The sequence below is a fragment of the Nuphar pumila genome, chromosome 4 (genome assembly GCF_984573655.1).
Source record: "Nuphar pumila chromosome 4, dmNupPumi1.hap1.1, whole genome shotgun sequence".
In the NCBI taxonomy this organism is placed as follows: Eukaryota; Viridiplantae; Streptophyta; class Magnoliopsida; order Nymphaeales; family Nymphaeaceae; genus Nuphar; species Nuphar pumila.
The window spans coordinates 127,707,167-127,730,668 of record NC_143252.1 but is presented as its reverse complement, the minus strand read 5'-3'; the positions used below and the strand labels follow the sequence as shown (position 1 = coordinate 127,730,668).

The 23,502-nt window shown below is 35.4% G+C and overlaps 1 protein-coding gene and 1 long non-coding RNA gene across 2 annotated transcripts; one reads left to right on the top strand and one right to left on the bottom strand.

Annotated features, from left to right (window-relative positions):
* Positions 1-5,796: 5,796 nt before the first annotated feature.
* LOC149840988 (uncharacterized) lies at positions 5,797-7,116 on the top strand. The gene is made up of 2 exons (XR_016431623.1): positions 5,797-6,034; positions 6,857-7,116. It is a non-coding gene; the product is annotated as an uncharacterized LOC149840988 (long non-coding RNA).
* Positions 7,117-17,289: 10,173 nt separating this feature from the next.
* On the bottom strand, positions 17,290-17,924 carry LOC149840987 (uncharacterized). The gene is made up of 3 exons (XM_090005169.1): positions 17,919-17,924; positions 17,523-17,703; positions 17,290-17,405 (listed from the first exon to the last, which is right to left on the bottom strand). The coding sequence occupies exons 1-3, from the start codon at positions 17,922-17,924 to the stop codon at positions 17,290-17,292; spliced, it is 303 nt and encodes a 100-aa protein (XP_089861295.1).
* Between the last annotated feature and the right edge of the window lie 5,578 nt (positions 17,925-23,502).

The following is a 23,502-nucleotide window of genomic DNA, read 5'->3' as shown; positions in this document are numbered from 1 at the left end:
ACACACTCACTTAGTTGTTGATATCTATGACTACTTTGTTGGAGTTCGGAGATCATGCTGAGCATGATTTTAATGTATGAATATGGAAGTGTTCTTATTTTTGGACTACGGAGTCCATGCTATGCATTGTAGTAGTTAGTGGGATATTGAAGTGTGTTTGCTGCAGGTACATGTTTGATATTTGTTTGATATGAATTATTTCGATGTATTGCAATGTTTGATGTGATTGTATCCATGCTTACATGTAGTTACTTTCAATTTGATTATGTCTTCCATGTGAAATTGTATACTGAAAGCATGCTTCAAATGAATGTATCGTGTCATGAATAGTTTGCACATGAAAATATTAAGTTATCAATGCATGCATCATAATTCTTGTGATTGTATGACATCATATATTGCATGATAAATTTGATATTTTCTTCATCATAGTATTCTGATGGTTCTCTTTTAACTGGTTAGGATACTATTCGTAACATCATACGACAGAATGACTGCAAACCGTGAATGGATGTACCGTAGGATAGTAGACAATGAGTTATCGCATGAATATATGGATGGTGTCGACAGTTTTATTGAATTTGCAACGGCAAGTGTCAGTACGGTAGATCCCACAGGTCGGATTAGGTGTCCCTGCAAGATTTGTAAGAATAATCGATTTGTAGAACCTCATGGCGTTAGACATCACCTATACAGGAAGGGTTTTGTGAGTGATTATCAGAACTGGACGTTTCATGGAGAAGAATTTAGAAACGATTTTGATGCACGGGTGAATGTGGTGCACGATAATCCATATACGAATTTGATATTTGATGCTGCAGGAACAGAACTGGGTTCTGCTATGAGTTCTAGTGATGTAAGAACTGTCGTAGATGAAGAATCACCAAACGATGCAGCTAGTAGATTTTATGATTTACTTAGAGATGCTGATGAGCCACTTTGGAACGGTTGTGAGAGTCACACTATCTTGTCTGCAGTTCTTCAACTAATGAATTTGAAGTCCGAGTATAATTTGAGTCAATCATGTTTTGACCGTTTGTGCATGATTGTGAAGAGTATGTTGCCTAAAGATGAGAAATTGCCACAAAATTTCTATCGTGCGAAAGTTATGGTCAACGCTCTAGGTATGGGTTACAAAAAGATTGATGCTTGTCCAAATCACTGCATGTTGTATTTCAAGGAGCAGGAAAACGACATATCATGCCCGTCATGTGGGCATCCTCGGTTCAAGCCAAAGACAAGAGGCAATGGTAGCACGAGATCAAAGGAAGTTTCATACAAGTCGCTCCGCTACTTTCCTATCACTCCTAGATTGCAGCGATTGTATATGTCTTCAAAGACAGCAAAACACATGAGATGGCATGCAAATAAAGTTCGACACGATGAAAACAAGATCACGCATCCTGTTGACGTTGAAGCTTGGAAGCACTTTGATCGTACTCATCAGAACTTCGCAATGGAAGTGCGAAATGTTAGACTCGGTCTATGTACAGATGGATTTAATCCATTTGGGGGTAGATCAACTCCATACTCATGCTGGCCAGTATTTGTAACTCCATACAACCTTCCACCAAGCTTGTGTATGAAACGTCCAAATCTTTTCTTGTCTCTGTTGATCCCTGGTCCGACCTCACCTGGCCAAAATCTTGATGTATATCTAAGGCCATTGATTGATGAATTAAAAGTACTGTGGGATGACGGTGTTACCACGTATGATGCCCACAAAAAACAAAATTTCAACATGAAGGCCGCTGTTCTATGGACAATCAGTGACTTCCCTGCATATGGTATGTTATCTGGTTGGAGCACACATGGGAGGTTGGCTTGTCCGTACTGCATGGAGGATTCCAAAGCTTTTAGATTGAGGCATGGAAGGAAGCCTTGCTGGTTTGATTGCCATCGTCGATTTCTACCCAGCGATCATCCGTTCCGACGTCAAAAGAATGCATTTACAGCAGGCACAACTGAAATGGAAGGTCCATCCTCAAGATTGTCTGGCATAGAGATTTTAAGAAGATTGCGATACTTTCCAAATGTATTAACAGATGCCCGCAGTCCTACACCCTTCCGTGGATTTGGGAAGGAACACAATTGGACGAAAAAATCTATTTTTTGGGAACTACCGTATTGGCCGACCCTATTGATACGACATAATTTGGATGTGATGCATGTAGAGAAAAATGTGTTTGATAATGTGTTCAATACAGTAATGAATATTAAAGGAAAAACGAAGGATAATCCGAAGGCCCGTATGGATTTAAAATTAATATGTAAAAGACCAGAATTGGAACTCAAAGAGTATAATGGCAAAGTACTGAAACCAAAGGCGAAGTACGTGCTCGGACCTGATCAAATAAAACATGTATGTCAATGGTTGAGACAACTGAGATTTCCAGATGGATATGTCTCTAACATTGCTCGGGCTGTGAAGATTGACGATGGACAGTTATATGGGTTGAAGAGCCATGATTGTCATATCTTTATGCAACGATTGATACCCCTAGCATTCCATGATATGTTAGACAAACCTATATGGGGGGTATTGTCTGAGTTGAGCAGATTTTTCAGAACATTGTGCGCATCGGAGGTCATTGTATCAGATGTAAAGAATCTCGAGGACTCTGTCATCACCACTGTTTGTCTGTTAGAAAAGATATTTACGCCAGCATTTTTCGATGTTATGGAACATTTGATCATACATCTGCCATATGAACTAAGGGTTGGTGGCCCTGTGCAATATCGATGGATGTACCCATTTGAAAGGTATATGTTTTTTTATATTTGTCTCTTTAATGACAGATATTTAAAATTTGAAATGTATATTCTTGTCAGATGCATGTTCGACCTAAAAAAAAAGGTTCGTAATAAAGCAAGAGTAGAAGGCTCTATTTGTGAGGCGTACACTTTAGAAGAGATTTCAAATTTCTCATCTATGTACTTCGAACCTCATATTTCAACACGTTACACATGCCCGCCCCGTAACGATGATGGAGAACAAGTAACTGTAGCTGACAAGCTGTCGATATTTCAACGACTTGGGCATGCATTTGGTAGTTGCCGATCAAGGCTATTGACAGATCGAGAGCAAGATGCAGCACACATCTATATTCTTTTTAATTGTTCAGCGATCGACCCATACATCGAGTAAGTATATGTATATGCAACTCAATTATAAATCCTTTTATGTTCTATATGTGGATACATGGCTCGGTAATATAAGTATTTGTGGTTTGCAGACGATTTGATCTGGAGTTGCAAAGCAAAGTTTCACATCTCACTAATGCAGAAGTACAAAAAGAACGTGAAACTAAGTTTGTGGAGTGGTTGAAACAGTTGGTAAAGAAGCTAACATAAATTTTGTACTTATAAACAACACTAAGTTACTTAATTGATCGTGATCACAATAATTGTTTATGTCTGTGCGTAGGTTCGCCATGGTGATGTTAAAGATCAAGGAATATGTGATTTAGAAAATGGTCCGACCAAAGTTGTGCAATGCTACAACGGGTATATCGTAAATGGTTATCGATTCCATACAAAAGACTACGGTATAAACAAATCAACGATAAATAGTGGCGTGTGTGTCAAGGGTAGCAGCTACGGTGAAAATGAACATGATTACTACGGTGTTATAGAGGAAATAATGGAGTTGACTTACTTAGGCATGAATAACAGGGTTACGGTATTCAAGTGTCATTGGTTTGATCCAACTGCAACAAGACTCGACAAAGCTTCAGGCATTGTGGAGGTGAATCATAAATCCAGGTTTGGAACATATGAACCATTCATATTAGCCTCGCAAGCTCAACAAGTTTATTATACTTCATATCCGAGTATAAAAAAGTCAGATAGAAATGAATGGTGGGCAGTTTGCAAGGTGAAATCCAAACTATACCCCGAGTATGATCAGTTACAAGAAGATGAGTTAGCTGAAGACAGTGATTACTATCAATCAGATGATGTCTGTGACTTCGCTTATGGTCACGATGTTGCGCATGATATGCATGTCATATCTCCATTGGCTGATGAAACATTCATAGAGGAATGTGATCCAAATGATGTACCAAGTGGATGGGCAAACAATGAAGAAGAAGAAGAAGAAGAAGAAGAAGAAGAAGAAGAAGAAAGTCAAACTAGTGACGAGGAAGAATTCTCAAGCTAGTGAAAAAAATCTTATACTACAAACCTCTATTTAAATGCATTGTAATACTTGATGTGAGTTGTATTGCAATACTTGGTGTGAATGATTAAAAATTTTATTTCAATGTATTGTAATACTTGATACGAATGATTCGAATGCATTGTAATTTATCTGAATGTATTATAATTTATGCAATTAACGAATGATTTGAATTAGTGCAATACTTGATGTCAATGATTTGAATTATTTGAATGCATTGCAATGCTTGATGTGAATGACTTGAATGCATTGTAATACTTGATGTGAATTATTTGAATGTATTGTATGACATATGTTATTTGTTAGAATATGGTTCGTGGAGGTTATAGTGGTCGCTCATCCAGTAGTAGCCAGGCTCAACCTTCATCTTCACGGGCTCCTGTGATAGGTATATCATATAACTAATTAGATGCTTGATTAGTTCAAATGCACATTCTGAGAACTTGGTGTGTATTTTTTTACAGATGATGTTGCGCCTGTATACGACCCACCTACACCAGTTGATCGCACAAGTCAACAGCCAACACAGGAAACAGGGTCTTCACAGGCTGGCACAAGAAGACTCATTCGAATAGTGTATATCGATAATCGACCGTAAGTATTTTGTTTTCAATTATTGCATATCTTTTAAATATTTTATATTGATATTTACTGTGTAACAATTCATGTGCAGCACGAGGTTTGAGCCACAAGAAGTAGTACGGGAGATTAGGAATTCACTTCTTCAACATCTACCAGGACCAGTTGCTCAATGGAAAGAGTACCCAAAGGAGGTATTAGACAGATTGTGGTCCTCATTCATGGTATACAGTTGTTCCTCATAGTTAATGTGTTTCATATTTAATTTATTTAAGCAATGTCTACTAACTTTCTGAAAATATTTGTAGGCTTCGAATCGCTTTGCAACTACGGTGGAAGAAAATGATGCAAGGAAGGTGTGGCAGAAGGTGGCTGCCAATCGATTTGCAGACATGCTGCACACTATGAAGACTGCAGCAAAAAAAGCATCTGGCGTAGTAGATGATCCATTACTGTGGAAGGGCCATGGTCCTATTACTATCAGGAGAGATTACTGGGATGAAATGTGCGATATGTGGGCGGGAGATGCATTTAAAAATCGCTCTGCGAAGGCTTCACAAAATCGATCGAAGATGCCCGAAGCCCATCTACACACAGGTGGATCTAAGACATTTGGGAGCCACCTAAAGAAAATGGTAACTCATCAATATATAATATTAATTTTATAAGTATAGTTGCAAATTTGTGTACTAAATCTTTTGTCATTTAACTTCGCAGGAAGCAGAAAAAGGAGGCAGTGTACCATATAAGGATGTGTTTGTAGAAACACATAAACGGAAGACCACGGGAGTCTTCGTATCAGAGAAGGCGAGAACGACAACGGTATGTATTAATTCTATTAATAATCATTGCAATATATATGCAAGTCATCATAATGTTATCATTAATTATTAATGAATACTTTAAACATTATTTTGTAGGAGGCATATGAGCAACAAATGGTAGAGCGATATGGTGAAGACGCTACTCAGCATCCATCATTTGATCCTACAGCATGGGTGACTGCAGCAGGTGAACCCAAAAAAGGTCGCGTGTTCGGGTTTGGGAGTAATATGAACACTTCACTAGTTATTGGTTCTTCCAGTTACGGCTCACCAACTTCTTGCGCCGACATAAGCTCCAAGCAGCCGACTATTCTTTCCGGTGATGATGTACGCGAGATCATTAATGAATCACTGAATAACTACTTCCAATACACCGTCGCCCCCTTTTCTCCGAAATGAGATCAAGGCCGCTGTTCAGGATAGGGGATCTTCGATTCCAGGTCCCTCTCAGGTATAATCACATATATAGTTTTTTTGACTATCTTAAAGCACATCTGAGCATGGTAGAATCACATATAGAGTTTTTCTAGATGCCTTAGAACACATATGAACATGCTATAATCACATATTCAATTTTTTTACTGCCTTAGCACACATATGAGCATGATAGAATCACATATATATATATTTAACTTTTTGTCTGTCTTAGAGCACATATGAGCATGATAGAATCACATATAAAGTTTTTTTGATTGCATTAGAACACATAAGCATGCTATAATCACATATTCAGTTTTTTTACTGCCTAAGAACACATATGAGCATATTATAATCACATATTCTGTTTTTTGACTGCCTTAGCACACATATGAACATGCTATAATAACATATAGAGTTTTTTAACTGCCTTAGAACACATATGAACATGTTATATATCATTTATGATAGAATCACATATAAAATTTTTGGCTTTGCCTGCCTTAGAGCACATATGAGCATGCTATATTCACATATTCAATTTTTTTACTGCCTTAGAACACATACGAGCATGATCGAATCACATATATAGTTTTTTGCTTGCCTTAAAGCACATCTGAGCATGGTAGAATCACATATAGAGTTTTTTTATATGCCTTAGAACACATATGAACATGCTATAATCACATATTCAATTTTTTGACTGCCTTAGCACACATATGAGCATGATAGAATCACATATAGAGTTTTTTTATTGCCTTAGATCACACATGAGCACATGATAGAATCACATATAGTGTGTAATTTATTTCATTATATTTTGTTTATCAATACTGACTGTTCTTTTCTTGTGTAGGCTGCTAGCGATAATCAGGGTAGTGGAGCTGAAGGGACAGATAAAGACAATGAACAAGAAGACGCACAAAATCTTGGCGATGATTAGAGGACTGTGTTGAAGAAGTTCTATTTTTTTTATTTTTCTTAATTGTAATTGTTGAATTGTAAATAATTAAACTTTTTAGTTTTAAGGTGGAACGATTAATTATTATAGATACTTGTTATATGAATTTTTTTGTGTGGTTTGTTTTTTATTTACAGGAAATATAAATTGTACAGGAAATATAAATTGTACAGTTCTCCGTAATTAATTTTTAAATAAATTTTTTTTGATTTTTTTTCGTTTTTGCGACGGATTAGCGACGGATGATTCCGTCGCTATTCATATTAATCTAGCGACGGCTTAGCGACGGAATTAAATCCGTCGCCACGCCGTGGTCGCCGTTTAGTACCGGCGGATTGGCGACGGAATATAGCGCTCGTTATTCCGTCGCAATTAGCGACGGACTTGGCGACGGAATAATTCCGTCGCCAGTTAGCGTCGAAATATTCGCGACGTAAGCATACTGTCGCCGCGTTGTCGCTAATCCGTCGCTAACATGGTTAGCGACGGATTAGCGACGGATTAGCGACGAAAGGTGGTCGTCGCTAATCTACTGCTCTGTTGTAGTGTTTCATCGGAGGCGATCCATGACAGGTCGTTTCTTTCTCCCTCTTTTTCACCATAGTTTTAGTTTTTGCATCGCATAAATCATACCATTGCATGTATCAGATCTTATTCCAGCACCATCATCACATGTAGGATAGTTTACTCTCGTATATTTGTTCCATTTGATTTATAGTGTTTGTTTTTCCAACATTGCAAAAAGAAAAAGAAAAGAAACATGCATATACAAGATCTTGCATATCATTGATCAGGTCACCTTCCCATTCAAAATATTTTATGACTAGACTGATTCGTTGAGTGCATCATACCCGTCATGATCAGGTCTGACCGATTGATTGTATAACTTGTTGATCAACGTTTTGCACACCGATTTGCATTAATCGTTGATTGATCCTTCACAACTACTGATCGGCTTAGCGTGTGTTGGTTTGTCAACATTGACGCTGTGATATTCATAAAAAAATTACATCTTTGTGATCATAGCCAAAGTGTCGATAGGCCAGCGTGATCAGCAGGATATGTTGTCGAACCTGGCTATACATGCAAGACGCACTTGTTATTCAGTCGATTTATTCTAATCAGATTAAGCAACCAACGATTGCTAGAACCACTTGTGTGCTTTATTTCAGCAAAGTCGTTTAGGCATGCATGGTAGTTGATTCAGATCATTAAATCACTTAGGTAGCTTAAAGAGTTAGTATTAGTTATAAAGTTTATTTGGTTCAGCCGTTTGTGTTCCTTTGTTTAGTGTTTTATATTAGGTCATGTTAGATAGTTATAGTGGTTAGTAATTTTGGGTAAATTATTTGCCACAACATGCGTATTGATATGTTTTAATGATTCTTGTTTTTTTTTATTATTGTTTGACCTCAAAGTCGTTTAGCTTGGTGATTGGTCTTTGTTATTGCGAGATTTAGTTAACGTCTTTTATATAGGTTAGCATAAATTAGCTGTAGGTAGTAATGTTAATTTATTCTATATACTAGGTATTCATGTTGTGCATTGACTTTAGAAATTAAGTTTTCATGGTGTGTTTTAGTTAAGTAGCGTTGGTTGTCGTGTAGCTTAGGTTAGTATAATATATCATTTATTTGCTAGGTCAAACATTATATTAGGTTAGCTATTATTCTTGTTTCATTTTGTCTATATCGTCCGGCTGAGTTAGTATAGGTTATTTGTTAATCGATATTCTTGTAATCCGTCTCTTCTTATTTGATAATAGATAGTTTAGTTATTTATTGTTATTTGGTTAGTCTAAATTACTTAAATGGTTCTTGATTGTTTAGATTAGATTAGTTTTTGTTTTAAAATTCATATGCATCTTGCATTATGTGTCATTCGGTTGTAGTTAATTTTCCTTCTCGCATTTAGTCTAATAACTAGTTTTTAATTGATTCCAGTTAGACGATTAGCATTAGTTTGTTAGTTAATTTTATTGCTTTAGTGCTAGTTAATCTTTATTACTTATTGATGTTGGATTGATTAGTTAGTTAGTTTATCATATTGGGCTGATTGCTTTCTTGATCTTTAGGTTTAATTAGCTTCTTGATTTCTTCAATTAGTTAATAATTAGGTTGTTACACATTAGTTTCTAGTTTGTTAGGTAGTTTGTTTTACTATTTTGTCTTTTAGCACTTTAGTTTGTTATTAGTTAGTTCATTGTTATATGTTTAGTAGCTTGTTCTAGTTAGTTTAAATCTTGTCGTTTGCTGAATTTTAAGTATTAGATCTTGTTTAGTTTGTTTTGTTCCTGCTTTTGATTTTTTGCAGGGAAGCGTTTGAACTTGCGGTGAGCCCTTTTTTGTGCTCTTGAAGTACCCTCAAGCCCTAAAAAGTGTATTCAGGGAGCTCTCAGAGGACAAAAGAAAACATGCATTATTTGTTCCATTGAGGGAACAAAAAGAGGGAAGGACAAAGTGAAGCAAATCAATTCAATGGGGCTACAAGCCTCAAGCATTGAAGACACTTTTGCTTTTAAAATTATTTTTAGATTAAGCTTTTATTTTTAATTCAATTCAATTCATTCGGGTCTGTAATAAGGCATTTTATTATTTGTTTAAGCCCTCTGGGTAGGGTAGTACTTTTTAGTATTCTCTTATTTAATTCTTTTTTTTTCTTTTTGACAATAAAGTGCAGTGTAGTTATGTGTTTGAATACAAGTATTTTTCGTTCCCTAAGATCAACCCAGACTCCACCACTCGTGCGAGCCGATTTTTATTATTTGGTGTCTGGCTTTCAAACTTATTTTCATTAAAAATATTGTTTTAAAAATCAATTTCATAAAACTCACACCAAAAGACAAAGACACTTTTTTGGGAGACACTAGGGAATTGCAATCTTGACTGCTAGATATTCATAGGGACCAAGGGTAGACCCTATCTTTCGAGGAATCCTCCATAATTTATTGGGTGGGACATGGATCAAATCTTGTTTCACTTGGAAGAGATCTCGTAAACTAAAGCCTGCTCATTCTAAATCAAATGGTCCAGGTAAGTTTCTCCATTGCCTTTAGTGTAACCCGAGACAAACGAATCTACCATACAATGGTTCCTCAAATGGCTTATACTTGTAGGTCCTTCCATTGTGGAAGCTGATGTATTCCCTCTGATTTCATCTGACAACCTATATTGGCTTTTGGAGCTCTTCTTCTATATCAAGATCCATTTCGAGCACATGCTCCCAGCTCCAACCTCGGGTTTCCAAATAAACAAGGTAAGGATCTGCGGGCTTGAAGTTGTTAGACCATGAGCTCATTAAATTCGGAGCAGTAAGCGAGATTTGCTTATTTTCCTTATTTATCCGCTCCAACTCCTTCTCGATATGTCTTTGGGTTTCTTCCTTGGAGGTGAATTATGCCTTACGATCTTCAAGCCATTTCTCATATTCTTTTTGGATTATGGTGGCTATATCAAAGTAGTAGGTCAGCCTGTGGGACTAGTAGTGATTAATGCCCTAGATATTGGCTTCCTAATGATGTAAGTTTTTGAAATAGATTTTTAAAACAATTTTTTCAATAAAAACTGTGTGAAAGATAGACACCAAATACTAAAAACCAGCTCTCACGAGTGGTGGAGTCTGGGTCGATCTCAGGGAATAGAAGAAATACTTTTTATTCCACAGAAAACTAATTTACTCTTTATTGCCTTGAAAATAAAAATAATTAATTAAATAAATGAGTGTGCGGCCCTCTGCGAAGGGCTTAAACAAATAAAAATAATTAAGTGGCCTTATTACAAATCCAATGAATTAAATAAATGTTCATGCATATATTTTGCATTTTATTCATAATATTTTATGCATGATCCATAGAAAAATTGCATTAAAAACTCATTTTTATCGTTAGTTTCGAGAAACCGCATTGAAATGGAAATTATTAGAAAATCATCAATTTCAAAGTTTGACCTGTATTTTTTAGTGTTTTATTTAATTTAGGAGCTTTTAATTTATAATTTAATTAGATTAGGAGTAATTAATTAATTTTAATTAGTTTAGAAAAAACCTCTTTTGAAAAAATATGTTTTTGCGAAAGACTTATTTGGAATTTTTGAAAAAAAAATGGACTTTCATAGAAAAACCGTGTTTTGACCTAATTTTTAATATAACTAGAATTTTTCCAATAGCAGCCCATGTTTTTCCTCTTGAGATCTGTGCCCCCCTTCTCTCTCCTCTCTACTTCTTCTTCACCTTTTTCCCTTTTCTCTTCTCAAGCTGATGAGCTCTTCTTTCTTCTTTTTCTTCCTCGTTCTTTCTTCTAAACCCCATCATTGTCGATGTTTCTTGCCCTCATTGTCAGAGACATTAGAGGTACGTGTGATTGCAATGGAAAAGCTGTTTCTTATTCTCAACCCCTTCGTCGGAAGCGGACCGCGAGGTTCATTTCTTCTCCCCTATCTCGTTAATTGATTTGCTTGTAGATAGATTTAAATAGTTTTATTTGCTCGTTGTTTTTAGCATAGAATAGAGTCTAAAAATTTTGTAGTAGTAGTTCACAGAGTCTCGTTGTCTTGAATTTTATATTGCTGTGTATTTTCGGTTTTTATTGAATCACGCATAGTGTTTAAAAAAAACAAAAATGGTCAAAAGAATAACACACGATCAGGATTTAAATCAGAACATCAGCAATAAAACTCGCTGAATCGTGTTGTTTAGTTACACAGATCGTGCATAAGGGAAGACAAAAAAAAAAAGAAAAATGCAGAACTGTGTTTCCTATAAATCTATATTTTATCATATTCTGCGGTTTACAGTCCTCACCAACAGTCCGTCAAACTCGCAGTCTGTTGAGTCATGCACGTTTTTGTTGAACAGAAAAATAAATTTTTGTGTGATTCAACAGCCTGCAGACCTCTGGAGGAGAAAGCACGGTCTGAACCAAACACTCCACGCTATATCGTTTCTTGAATTGCAAATAACGTCAATCACGATCCAATGTGACTGACTATAGTTGCAAATTTAATTAAGTGCGTGATTCAATTGAGTTTAAGTAGTTAGTTTTTTTTTTAGAAAGTAAGTTAGATATATATTATATGCTGAATTGACTTAGTTAGATTAGAATTATATTATATTGTGTGGTCACCCATTAATACTTTGTCTTACGTTTTCTTTTAGTTAGTCATTATCGTCTATGCTAATTAGTCTATATGTGTTTGACAATTTTCTTAGCATTAATTAAGTTTCATCTTCTGATTATATTTTCTTTTAATTTTTTATTAGGTAACTGAATAAATTCCACATCACTTGATCGAATTAGACAGTCTTATGTTATCGTTTTCAGTAATCCATTTTAAGTATACATTTTTTTTAGTTAGATCGTGTTTAGTTGTTAGATACTAGTACAGAGTAGTAGGGCTGATCAAAATTACATTCCATGTGTTTAGTTAATTTTAGTTAACATGTTTCTTGAATTAATTAGAGCTTTAATTTGTCGTAGTATAGTCCATGCTTCATTAGACCCTTCTAATATAGTGCTGTCTACAATTTTTGTTGTTTTTGTTTTTATGTTACTAGGTTATTAAGTAGTCAAAGTATATTTATGTTTCCCTTGGGTCAAACTAATTACTGGTTCTAGCTTCTTCCTTTTAGTCATTAGGTTATTCCATGTTCCTCTGTTTATTTTGAATTCATTAGTTTCATACTTGTTTCAAGTAGTTAATTGGTTTCATAATTTGTTACATAGTTGTTAGTTTGTTTTGCTATTTTGGCCTTTAGTGAGTTAGTTTGTTACATGGTAGTTAGTTTGTTAGTAGTGGATTAGACACTTGTTTTGCTGATTTTTTATTCAACTAACATTGAGTTTTTGTCTAGTTCTGTTTTTTTTTTGTTTTGTTTCGTCTTTTGATTTTTGCAGGGAAGCATTCGGATGTGCAGTGAGCCCTCAAAAATACCCCCGAAGAGCCCTCAGAGGTCCCGAGAAGGTCCCCTCAAAAGGCCCCTCAGGGAGCCCTCAGAAAATAAGAAAAGCAAAAGTTCAAGAAAACAAGAAAGAGAGACAAAAAGCTCAAAGCAAAGAAGACTTTTTCCTATTTTTTTAGATCAGGCTTTTATTTTATTTAATTCAATTCAATTTGGGTTTGTAATAAGACACTTTATTTTTATTTGTTTAAGCCCTCTGCAGGGGGGCGCACTCTTATTCAGTAATTAATTTTCTTTTCAAGGCAATAAAGAGTAGTTAACAGTTTGCTTGAATACAAAGTATTTTTCCGTTCCCTGAGATCTACACAGACTCTACCACTCATGCAAGTCAGTTTTTATATATTTTGGTGTCTGGCTTTCACACTTGTTTTTACTTAAAATATCTTTTTAAAAATCATTTTTATAAAACTCACACCAATAAATAAAATAAATCCTAAGGTAAAAAGAAAAGAGAAAAAGAGTCTTCAATGCTTGAGCTTCTAGTCCCTTTCTTGAATCGATGTATATTCTTCTTACTTATTTGATTCATAAAGGGCTCCTTGAGGGGCTCAAAAGGCCTTTTGATGAGACATTTTGGGACCTCAGAGGGCTCTATAGGGATACTTTTGAGGGCTCAACGCACATTTAACTGTTTTCCTGCAACACAAAAAGCAAAAATAGAACAAAGAAAAACTACACAGAAAATCAATGTTAATTTAAAGAAAAATCATAAAAACAAATATCTAACTACTAGTAACAAAATAACTACATGTAACAAATATGAACTAATATATAACAAACTAAGCACTAAATGACAAAATAGCAAAACAAACTAACTAACAATCAAGCGACTAATTTATACAACTAATAACAATCTAACTAAGCAATCAAGAATATAAGCTAGCCCGAAATCAAGAAGGGAATTGAAACTAATATGAATGACTAACTAATGTAACATTAATAAATAACAAGAGTAACAAAAATTAACTAACAAGAATGTTAACTAACAAACGATGCTAACCGAATTGCAAGAATCACTAAAAAAAACTAGCTATTAAACGAAATATAAGATTAATAACTAACTAACTAACAAATGACAAATAACAAACCATGTTGTACGAAATTCAAGATTGAACTAATCTAATTAACAAACTTGGAAATAATATAATAACTAACCTAAGCTAATTAATCTAATTAATAACACTGAATAAAAGGGCAAAAAAACAAGAATCGAATATTATTATTTAACGACTAACCTAATTCTAAATTGCAGATTGAAATAAAAACTAAACAAACATAATGTGAATTAAACAAAATTACGGCTGACTAAATAAATTAAAAAGTTGAAATCAACCTACAACTTGATCATTAACATCAACTACACTAATTAAATAAAACTCGGCAATTGAAAGAAAGCATAACTCAGCTAAAAAAATTAATTTTATCTAATCTAAGCAAGAAATTAAAAACTTCTAGAATTAAACAAAATAATTATCTAACTGATAAAAGAAGACAGAAATTAAATCTATGTTCTTCGACTGAATAAAAAAAATTAAAACGCTAACCTACTTTCTATCAATTTTTTCTAATCTAACAAATAACTAACTAAAAACTAATTTAATATTAAGGACGGCTTAAATGCATGCGTTGAACAGTAACTAACTAACCAAGAACTGAGTTTAAACAACAAAAAAAAAGATCTAATTGACGCAATCTAAAAAGATTCAGAAAAACTGCGAAAACCCTAATCGGCTAATAATAAAAAAAAACTAATTGATTGATCTAGTTAATATTGAATATTAAAAATATGATCTGGACTAAATCTAACCTAGATCTAACATAAACTGAATTAAAACTCACGAAAATATCAGAAAACACTATGCTAAATCTATCGATTTGGATACAATACTATTATTCTAAGTGCAAATCAAGTAAATCAGCTAAACTAGATTAAGCTTATATTTTCAAATGATAAAACTAAAACTAATCTATTCTAGCTGCAATGATATTATGAACTACATGCAGAAACTAAAACAACAAAACTATGGAGAAATAGGAGAGAAGAAATGTACCTTCTGATCCGTTTCTGATGGAAGGTTTGCAGAAAAAAAAGTGGTCTTACCTTTGAGCTACATGTACCTTCGACGATGAGGATAAGGAGAAGCCAATGATAGCAAGAATTAGAAGCAAGACAAAACAAGAGGGAAATGAAGAACCGAGGGAGGAATTGGCCAAGAGTGAAACAGGGAAAAAAGAGAAGAGGGGGAGGGAGATAGAGGCCTGCATTTTATCTGAAGGCAAAAACATGTTCTTTTCTTATATTTTATACTCTAAAATTAGGGTGCCTTACGTTTTTTCTAAAAAGCCAATTAATTTTCAAAAATTTCAAATAAGTACTCTTTTAGAAAAACATTTTTTGGAAAAAGACACTTCTAAATAAAGTAAACTACCATTTGAAACTCTTAAACTAATTAATCTATGAATAACAAAAATCCTAAACTAATTAAAACTCTGAAAAACATAAGGAACGGTTTGAAATATGTGATTTTTTCTATATTTTCAATTTCAAAGCAGTTTCTCAAAAAACACTGATAAGAATGAGTTTTTAATTTAATTTTTCACTAGATCATGCATAAAATAGTATGAATAAAATGCAAAATATATGCATGATCGAATTCCCCCATGATTATCGCTTGCTAGTCCTTGAGCAAACTAACCCTTAACAAAAAGCAAAAGATAAACTAAACAAAGCAAAAACCTAACTCACTTTCATAGGAATCACGATTGGATTTAGCATATGCAACAAGCCCTTTAAACCCTTGGGTTACCCCAGTGGACGAGTAAGGTCTCGTGAGGGTTTGCAGTAATCCTACCCACAAACATCTCTATCATGTATGTATAAAAATTTAACTTCAAAAAGCATTACACAGTTAAGAAGTTTGTCTTTACAAATATTTCATGACATTACATTATCAAAACATAATTAGAGTCTTTTACAGGCCACCACATAATAAAACCTTTTCTTTTACTTTTCTAAATATCATAATCATTTATGCTTTATTCTCAAAAAATTAAATATATACATGTCATTATTTACTTGTCCTCACTCATATGTTTTCTGCACAGGTTTTGTCAATACTTATTCCTAAGCAATAAACTTTTTATTTCTTACTCTTAATTTTTTTTTCCTTTTCTTTTTCTAGATTTTCAATTTTTTACAGTTTCACTTTCTTTTTGTTGAGCATTATATTAAATTTCTAATTTTCGTGACCCGTGTAACAAGCTTTGGGTCAGTGACTCACAGGACAGACAACCTTAGGGCACCAAATACAAAGTATCTCTCGAACTTAATTACTTGAGTAACTAGACCTTCAATTTTTATAGTTTTATGTATAGCTTGCTTCTTGTCATGTGCAAGGTCAACATCTATTAAGCTCTCTATAAAGTAAATATAATAGGCTTTCGGGCCGGTGGCTCCCAAGCAAAATGGCTTTAGGGCACCAGATATAAACAGTCCTAAGGCTCTACTTGCTCGAACAAAATAGGCCATAGATATTAACTTAGACAAAGAAGTAACTTCCTGTGTTATCCTTTTCGACATGAGAATCAAACACTTCAACTTGTGTCTGAGCCTAGCTACTAGGGAATATGAAGAGATCAAACAACTAAAGGTATGCGCTTTTTTACTTTTTGAGCTCTTATTTTCAATGTTATTCATTTGCTTAGTTTTTCAAAAATAAACTATGCATATTTATACTTGTGATTCAAAATAAACTCTAACATGCATCTATCATCATTTCTTTAAAATCTATATAAATAACCACATTTTTCTATATTAGTGTCAGAAAAATTTTGTGGGGCTTAAAAATCCTCTAAAAATATTAGATTATGTAAAGCATTTATATAAGGTCCAACTCATTCCTTAAAAACATAATTTTTATGAGTTTTCATCAATGTGCAAGTATAAAGACAGAAAAACTTTGGGTGTGCAAACTAAACCTTCTCCCATGCTTGAATGACATTGTCCTCAGTGGCACTCCCTTATGCTTGTATGAAACTATATGAATACATATGAGAAATAGAAAAAATAGGAAGGAAGTAGTAGAAGTCACCTGATATACACTGTGGAATCTTACCTGATGTTGCCCTGTGTTGGCTCTGCAGAGATTCCACCTGTCTCAATGTTTATAAATCATAAAAATGCAATGGATATATGATCTAACATTTATGCTCATGAACAAGGAAATAAACAAACACGTCCTAAGAAAAGTATGAAAGAACCAAAAATCTAATCCTAAAAAATACTACAAAAATTGTGCATTTCCTCACTCATCAACGAGGTCAATGACCACGATGTCCCGACGAACCACGACATCAGAAATATAGGGCTTCAGTCATTGCCCATTGACCTTGAAGGTCCCGTTTATACGAGGATCAAAAATAACAATTGCACCTTGTGCGAACACCTTCTGTACTATGAACGGGCCATCCCATCTAGACTTCAACTTCCCTGAAAAAAGATGGAGTCATGAATTAAAAAGCCAGACCTTTTGACCAGGCCCGAACTGTTTCCTCAAAATATGCTGATCATGAAAATGTTTAGTTCGAGCCTTCTAGATCTTTCCACTCTCGTAAGCCTTGTTTCGCAACTCCTCAAGCTCACTCATCTGCAGTTTACGCTTTGCGCCAGCTTGGGCCATATCAAAATTGAACTTCTTAATCGCCCAGTATGCTCTATGCTTTAACTCAACAGGAAGATAACATGGCTTCCCAAAAACCAAGTGGTAAGGAGACATGCCAATCAGAATCTTGAAAGCAGTCCTATAAGCTCATAATGCATCATCAAGGCATTGGGACCAGTCCTTTCGATCTGGCCGGATTGTCTTTTCAAGAATCTTTTTGATCTCCTTGTTAGAGACCTTGACCTGGCCACTCATCTACGGATGGTATGGTGTAGCAATCTGATGTTGTATAGAGTACCTCCTGAGTAAGGAAGTCACATGCACATTCTTGAAATACTTACCTCCATCGCTAATCATCACTCTCGAAACTCTGAACTTACTAAAGATATTGTGCTTGTAAATCGAAGCACCTCTTTATGATCATTGGTCCAGGTGGCCATGGCCTCGACCCACTTGGATACATAATCGACTACAACTAAAATATAAACAAAACTGAACGATGGCGGAAAGGGACCCATAAAGTCAATGCCCCAAACATGAAAAATCTCTACGATAAGAATGGGAAGAGGGAGCATCATATCACGCTTGGAAATATTTCTTGTCTACTGGTAGAGTAAGCACCTCCTACAAAACTCATGAGTGTCTCTATGTAGTATCGATCACCAAAATCCAGATTAGAGGACCTTTACAACGGACTTCCGGCTAGAAAAGTGGCCTCCACAGGCCAAGGAATGATAAAACTCCAGAATAGATGTGAACTCCTCCTCGAGGATACACTTTCAAATCATCTGGTCAGGACATAATCGAAACAACTCTAGATCCTCCCAGAAATAATGTTTCACCTATGACATGAAGCGATCTCTCTTGTTCATGTTTCAATGTGCAAGGAACTCTCTGGTCACCAAGAAGTTGATGATATGTGTGAACCAGGGCAGACGCTTGACGTGAAGAAGTTGTTCATCCAAGAAGGAATCATCAATCTGTTCCTGATCAGTTAATGTCTCCACAGTCAGTCTGGACAAATGATCTGCTACAAGATTCTCGCATCCACTCTTATCTCGAATCTTGAGATTAAATTCTTGTAGCAGCAAGATCCACCGGATGAGACATGATTTGGTATCCTTTTTACTCATCAGATATCACAAAGCGGCATGATCAGAGTAAACGATAACCTTGGAGCCCAATAAATATGAACAGAACTTCTCGATGGCAAATACTACAGTTAACAGTTTCTTCTCAATGGTCATATAATTTATTTGAGCATCGAAGAGGGTCCTGCTAGCGTAATAAATGACATAAGACCTTTATTCTATCTTTTGGCTAAGAATGACTCTTACCGCATAATTTGAAGCATCACACATGATTTTGAAAGGTACGGACCAATCGGGAGATCAAAGAATAGGTGCAGTGGTCAGGGCCTCCTTCAGAGACAAAAATGCCTTCAGACATACATCATCAAAACAAAAACGACTGATCTTTAGAGAGCAGGTTGCATAACGGTCTAGAAATCTTGCTAAAATCTTTGATAAATTATCGATAAAAACCTATATGCCCTAAGAATGGACGCACCTACAGCACAGAGGTCGATGAAGATAATTTGACAATCGACTTCACTTTGGTTTTATCGACCTCAATCCTTTTCTCGAACACAATATATCCAAGAACAATCCCCTTTTGTATCATAAAATGACTCTTCTCTCACTTAAGCACGAGATTTGTCTTCATACAACATCTAAGCATGTGCGATAATTTTTGGAGACAATCATCAAATGAAGAGTCATACATTGAAAAATCGTCCATAAATATCTGAAGGACGTCATCAACCATATGGAAGAAAATGACCATCATGCACCTTTAAAAAGTTGTCGAAACATTACAGAGCCCAAACAACATTCTTCTGAACGCGAAGGTGCCATGGGGATAGTTGAAGGTAGTTTTCTCCTAGTCCTCGGGGTGAACGATCACTTGATTATATCTTGAATAACCATCTAAGAAGCAAAAATAATGATGGCTTGCAAGTCTCTCCAAAATCTAGTTGATGAACGAAAATGAGAAATGATCCTTCCGCATTGCACTGTTCCACTTCCTATAATTGATGCACACTCGTCACTCCCATGGTAGTCCTCATGGAGATGCTCTCATCCTTCTCATTCAGCGCAACAGTGAGCCTAGACTTCTTGAGGATAACCTGGGTGGGGCTCACTCACTGACTATCAGAGATGGGATAAATGATCCTTGTGTCCAGCCACTTGACCATCGCCTTCTTTACCTCTTCCTTCGTATGGGGATTCAACCTCCTTTGCATCTCTCTTTAGTGCTTGGCACCCTCATCCATGATGATCTGATGCATGCAAAAGGAGGGGCCTATCCCCATCAGATCCGCCATCGACCATCCAATTGCCTCTTTATGCTCATGCAAGACCTGAAGAAGCTGATACTTCTAAGTATCAGTCAGGTCAGCTGAAATGATGATGGAGAGAGTTCGATCCTTGCCTAAAAAGGCATACTTAAGCGAAGCTGGTAGGGGTTTCAACTCAAGTTTGGGCGGACTCTCAATGGAAGGTTGAACAGACTTCTTTGTCAAATCAGGGAGTAGTTTGAACTATCAGGTCCACTGCACTTCTCCTGACAATCTATCAAGTAGACCATAATCCTCTCCCATGAGTGAAGCATCATCCTCGTTCTGAGGTAGATCACTCAACGTCCATACCGGCATTGCTTCTACCAGGTCCTGAATGAAATCGACCTTAAAAGAAGCATTCACTCCTACAGAGCCTATTACAACATTTAAAATGTTCAACATCATCTTTCAGTTGTCAAACAAAACATTCATTGCACTAGTGCAACAATTGATGCACGCATTGACAGTAGCGAGGAAGGGGCGACCAAGAATAATGGGCGTCTGCCTCACGTCATCCACTCCCTCCATATCCAGAATGATGAAGTCTACAAGAAAATAGAAATCCTTCACCTTGACCAACACGTCCTTAAGAATCCCTCGCGTGACCTTGACAAAGCGATCTGCTAGTTGCAGGGTCATCGGCGCTGGCTTCATCTCATTTAATCCAAACGTGTCATAAAAAAAACCCGGCAAGATATTCAGACTTGCCCCGAGATCGAGCAAAGCACGCTCGACTGTAATGTCTCTTATGATGTAAGAGATAATAGGAGCCCCTAGGTCCTTGAGCTTTGGTAGAGTTTGGTGTTGGAGCATTGCACTCACCTGCTCAGTCAAATAAATCTTGTTCGGCACATTAGATCATAACTTTTGTTTCTGCGTACAAAGCTCCTTCAGGAACTTTGCATATGCAGGACCTGCTAGATGGCGTCAAGCACAGGGAGGTTTATCTGAATGTGCTTGTGTAACAACCCCAACTCATAACCCTTAAAAAGTGCATTTTTTTTTAAACAAGTGAAAAAACAATCTCAGAGACCCGAGGCCTTTACAGTTAAATACAACCACTACCACAAGGGATCTTATACTCATCTTTCATAGCAAAGTAAACTTTATTTATTCAAATATAAGGAGTCTGAGATATAAGTAAATGAAAGTAAAGAAAGCAAAAAGAAAGAGTCACATCATCTCAAGAATCTGTTTTGCAGTCGTGCAGTCCCCTCGTGACTCTTCTCAAAAGCAAGTCCTCCCTACTCGACATCTGAGGCTGTGAAAAACACAAAAAATAGGGTGTCATAATCCAACGAATTCTACATGTGAATCTCTTTAATGAAACAAATAAGCATAAAGAACACATATAAGATTCATGCAATAATTTAGAGGGATGCATTTATGACAAATTCATAATTCAATTAATCATTTGTGCAATAAGGAATAATTGTTAAGTATGAGGGACAATTTAATAATCAATAAAGACCATAAGTTAAGCAATATAGACATTTAGCATGCAGTAGGAAAGAAACATCATGCATTCATCAATATATCATAATTAAAAGAACAAGTAAATATGTATGATCTAATGCATAGCAAGAATATACATGATTTTAATGCACATGTATGAACACATTATTATCTTTAGTCAAGTTTTCTTTTCCATATGAATGCTTCTATTAAAATCATATAATTTAAGTTTCTCTTTTTAATTATTGTTACCCGTGGATACACCGAATGGGTAAAATCTTTGAGGTCAAGTTAGGTTTCTAAGCTAGCTTATCACACAATTTATATTTTATTACTGGGTTCCAAACTTAGCCCTCGACTAAAACAACTTTCAGAACATTAGACCACCCATCTAATGTCGGGGACATCAGAGACCAGCTATCTACAAGTGTCACTTTTCTTGGTATACCAAAACAACATCTGTGTCTACACACCACCCCCAGGCAAAGTGACGAAAACTCCCTAAAATTGTGGTCAGGAGAAGAACCTCAATATCAGGTTTAGGGGCAAAATAATGTATACGGAGTTTTTTTATCCTTTCGATTTTCCCAAAATCGCAACTTTAAGAGTCTTATACTTTCGATGAGACATCTCAAAAAGTATATTATATTATTTTTTTCTTTATCTTATTATTAATAGTTACATCAATTTGCAATTCATCATGCCAAATTAATACCACAAATTCACATTTCCAAATGTGAGGCTCATCATGGAACTCCAACCCATGGAACACATAGAACAGTGCAATATAAAAAATAATATCAATGTGATTTCTGCGATACATTAAAACAAGTAAAGAAAGAGCAACCGAAGCTCAAGGCTTACACAACCCACAATGATCCATTTTTCGATCATTGATGCATCATGTGCAAAAATCATAACAACATGTCATTTATGCAATGATTTTACATGCTTTTCAAATGCACATTCACATAAGCAATCTTAGAGAAGTGCATGAATCAAGACATTCATATGCATGTGTTCACCCCATTATGTCACTTACATGCTTTCATTCACCAAATAAGCATGAGAACACTCTTTCATATAAGCACATATTGTAAACACACAACATTACCAGTTTATGTATGCACATGATAATCAATCTCACGAAAAACCAAATCAAGCATGATATATCAAGCATGTGAAAAATCTCATTCATTTGCATGCAAGTTTAACTATGTGTATGAAACAATAATATTCATAAGCATGCTCATGGTTCATATAATCATGTTAAATGCATGCCTTCATCTAATGCACATATTCATATCAAATGCATGCTTTAATTTAATACACATATTCATGTCTAATGCATGCTTTTATTCTTGAATCTTTTCAATTGAACATGTGAACAATCCATGCATATTTATGTATATGTGAAATACACATTAATTCACATATGCACATGCACTCAAAATAAACTTCATAAAGCATAGTGATTAAGCATGTCACATCAATTTAAGCATACAAAACTTTTTATGTATAACATGTATTAAAATCAACATACACATACATAGCCAAGATCTGAAAATTTTGCATGCATACTAAATATCAAATTCCATATTTACATAACACCCAGTGTTATAATTTTTGAAGTTGGCTTGTCAAGCCTAGCCAACACCGTCGACTGGGGTTCAGCCCGACCCAGCTGAACCCAAATAGGCCACCCATCTTTCTTAAAACCAAGTTTTTATTTTAGAAACTTTTGTCTCAAATAATGTATTTCACTATATATATACATATATTATAAAAACATACCAACATTGGGCTCGGCTTTAGCCCAACTGAGTTGAGTTGGCTGGGTGACTTGGACAGGCCCTCCTACCAGTCCAACATTTTTTCTTTCACAAATACTTCTTTCTTTTCTTTTTTGTTTCAACTCAGTCCAGATTTATTTTTGAATTTGCTCAGCTTAGTCTTTTAATTCTTCCTAGATTCGTTTTCATTTCAAACAATTTCTTATATATATATTTGATGATTCTGCCCAGGCGACAGGGGGCTGCCCAAAAAATTATTACCCAGTCAAACTGCAG

Coding starts and splice junctions, on each gene's coding strand:
- LOC149840987 (XM_090005169.1), bottom strand. Junction 17,406..17,522: donor GCGAAACAAGGCTTACGAGA/GTGGAAAGATCT, acceptor ATCTTTTTTCAG/GGAAGTTGAAGTCTAGATGG.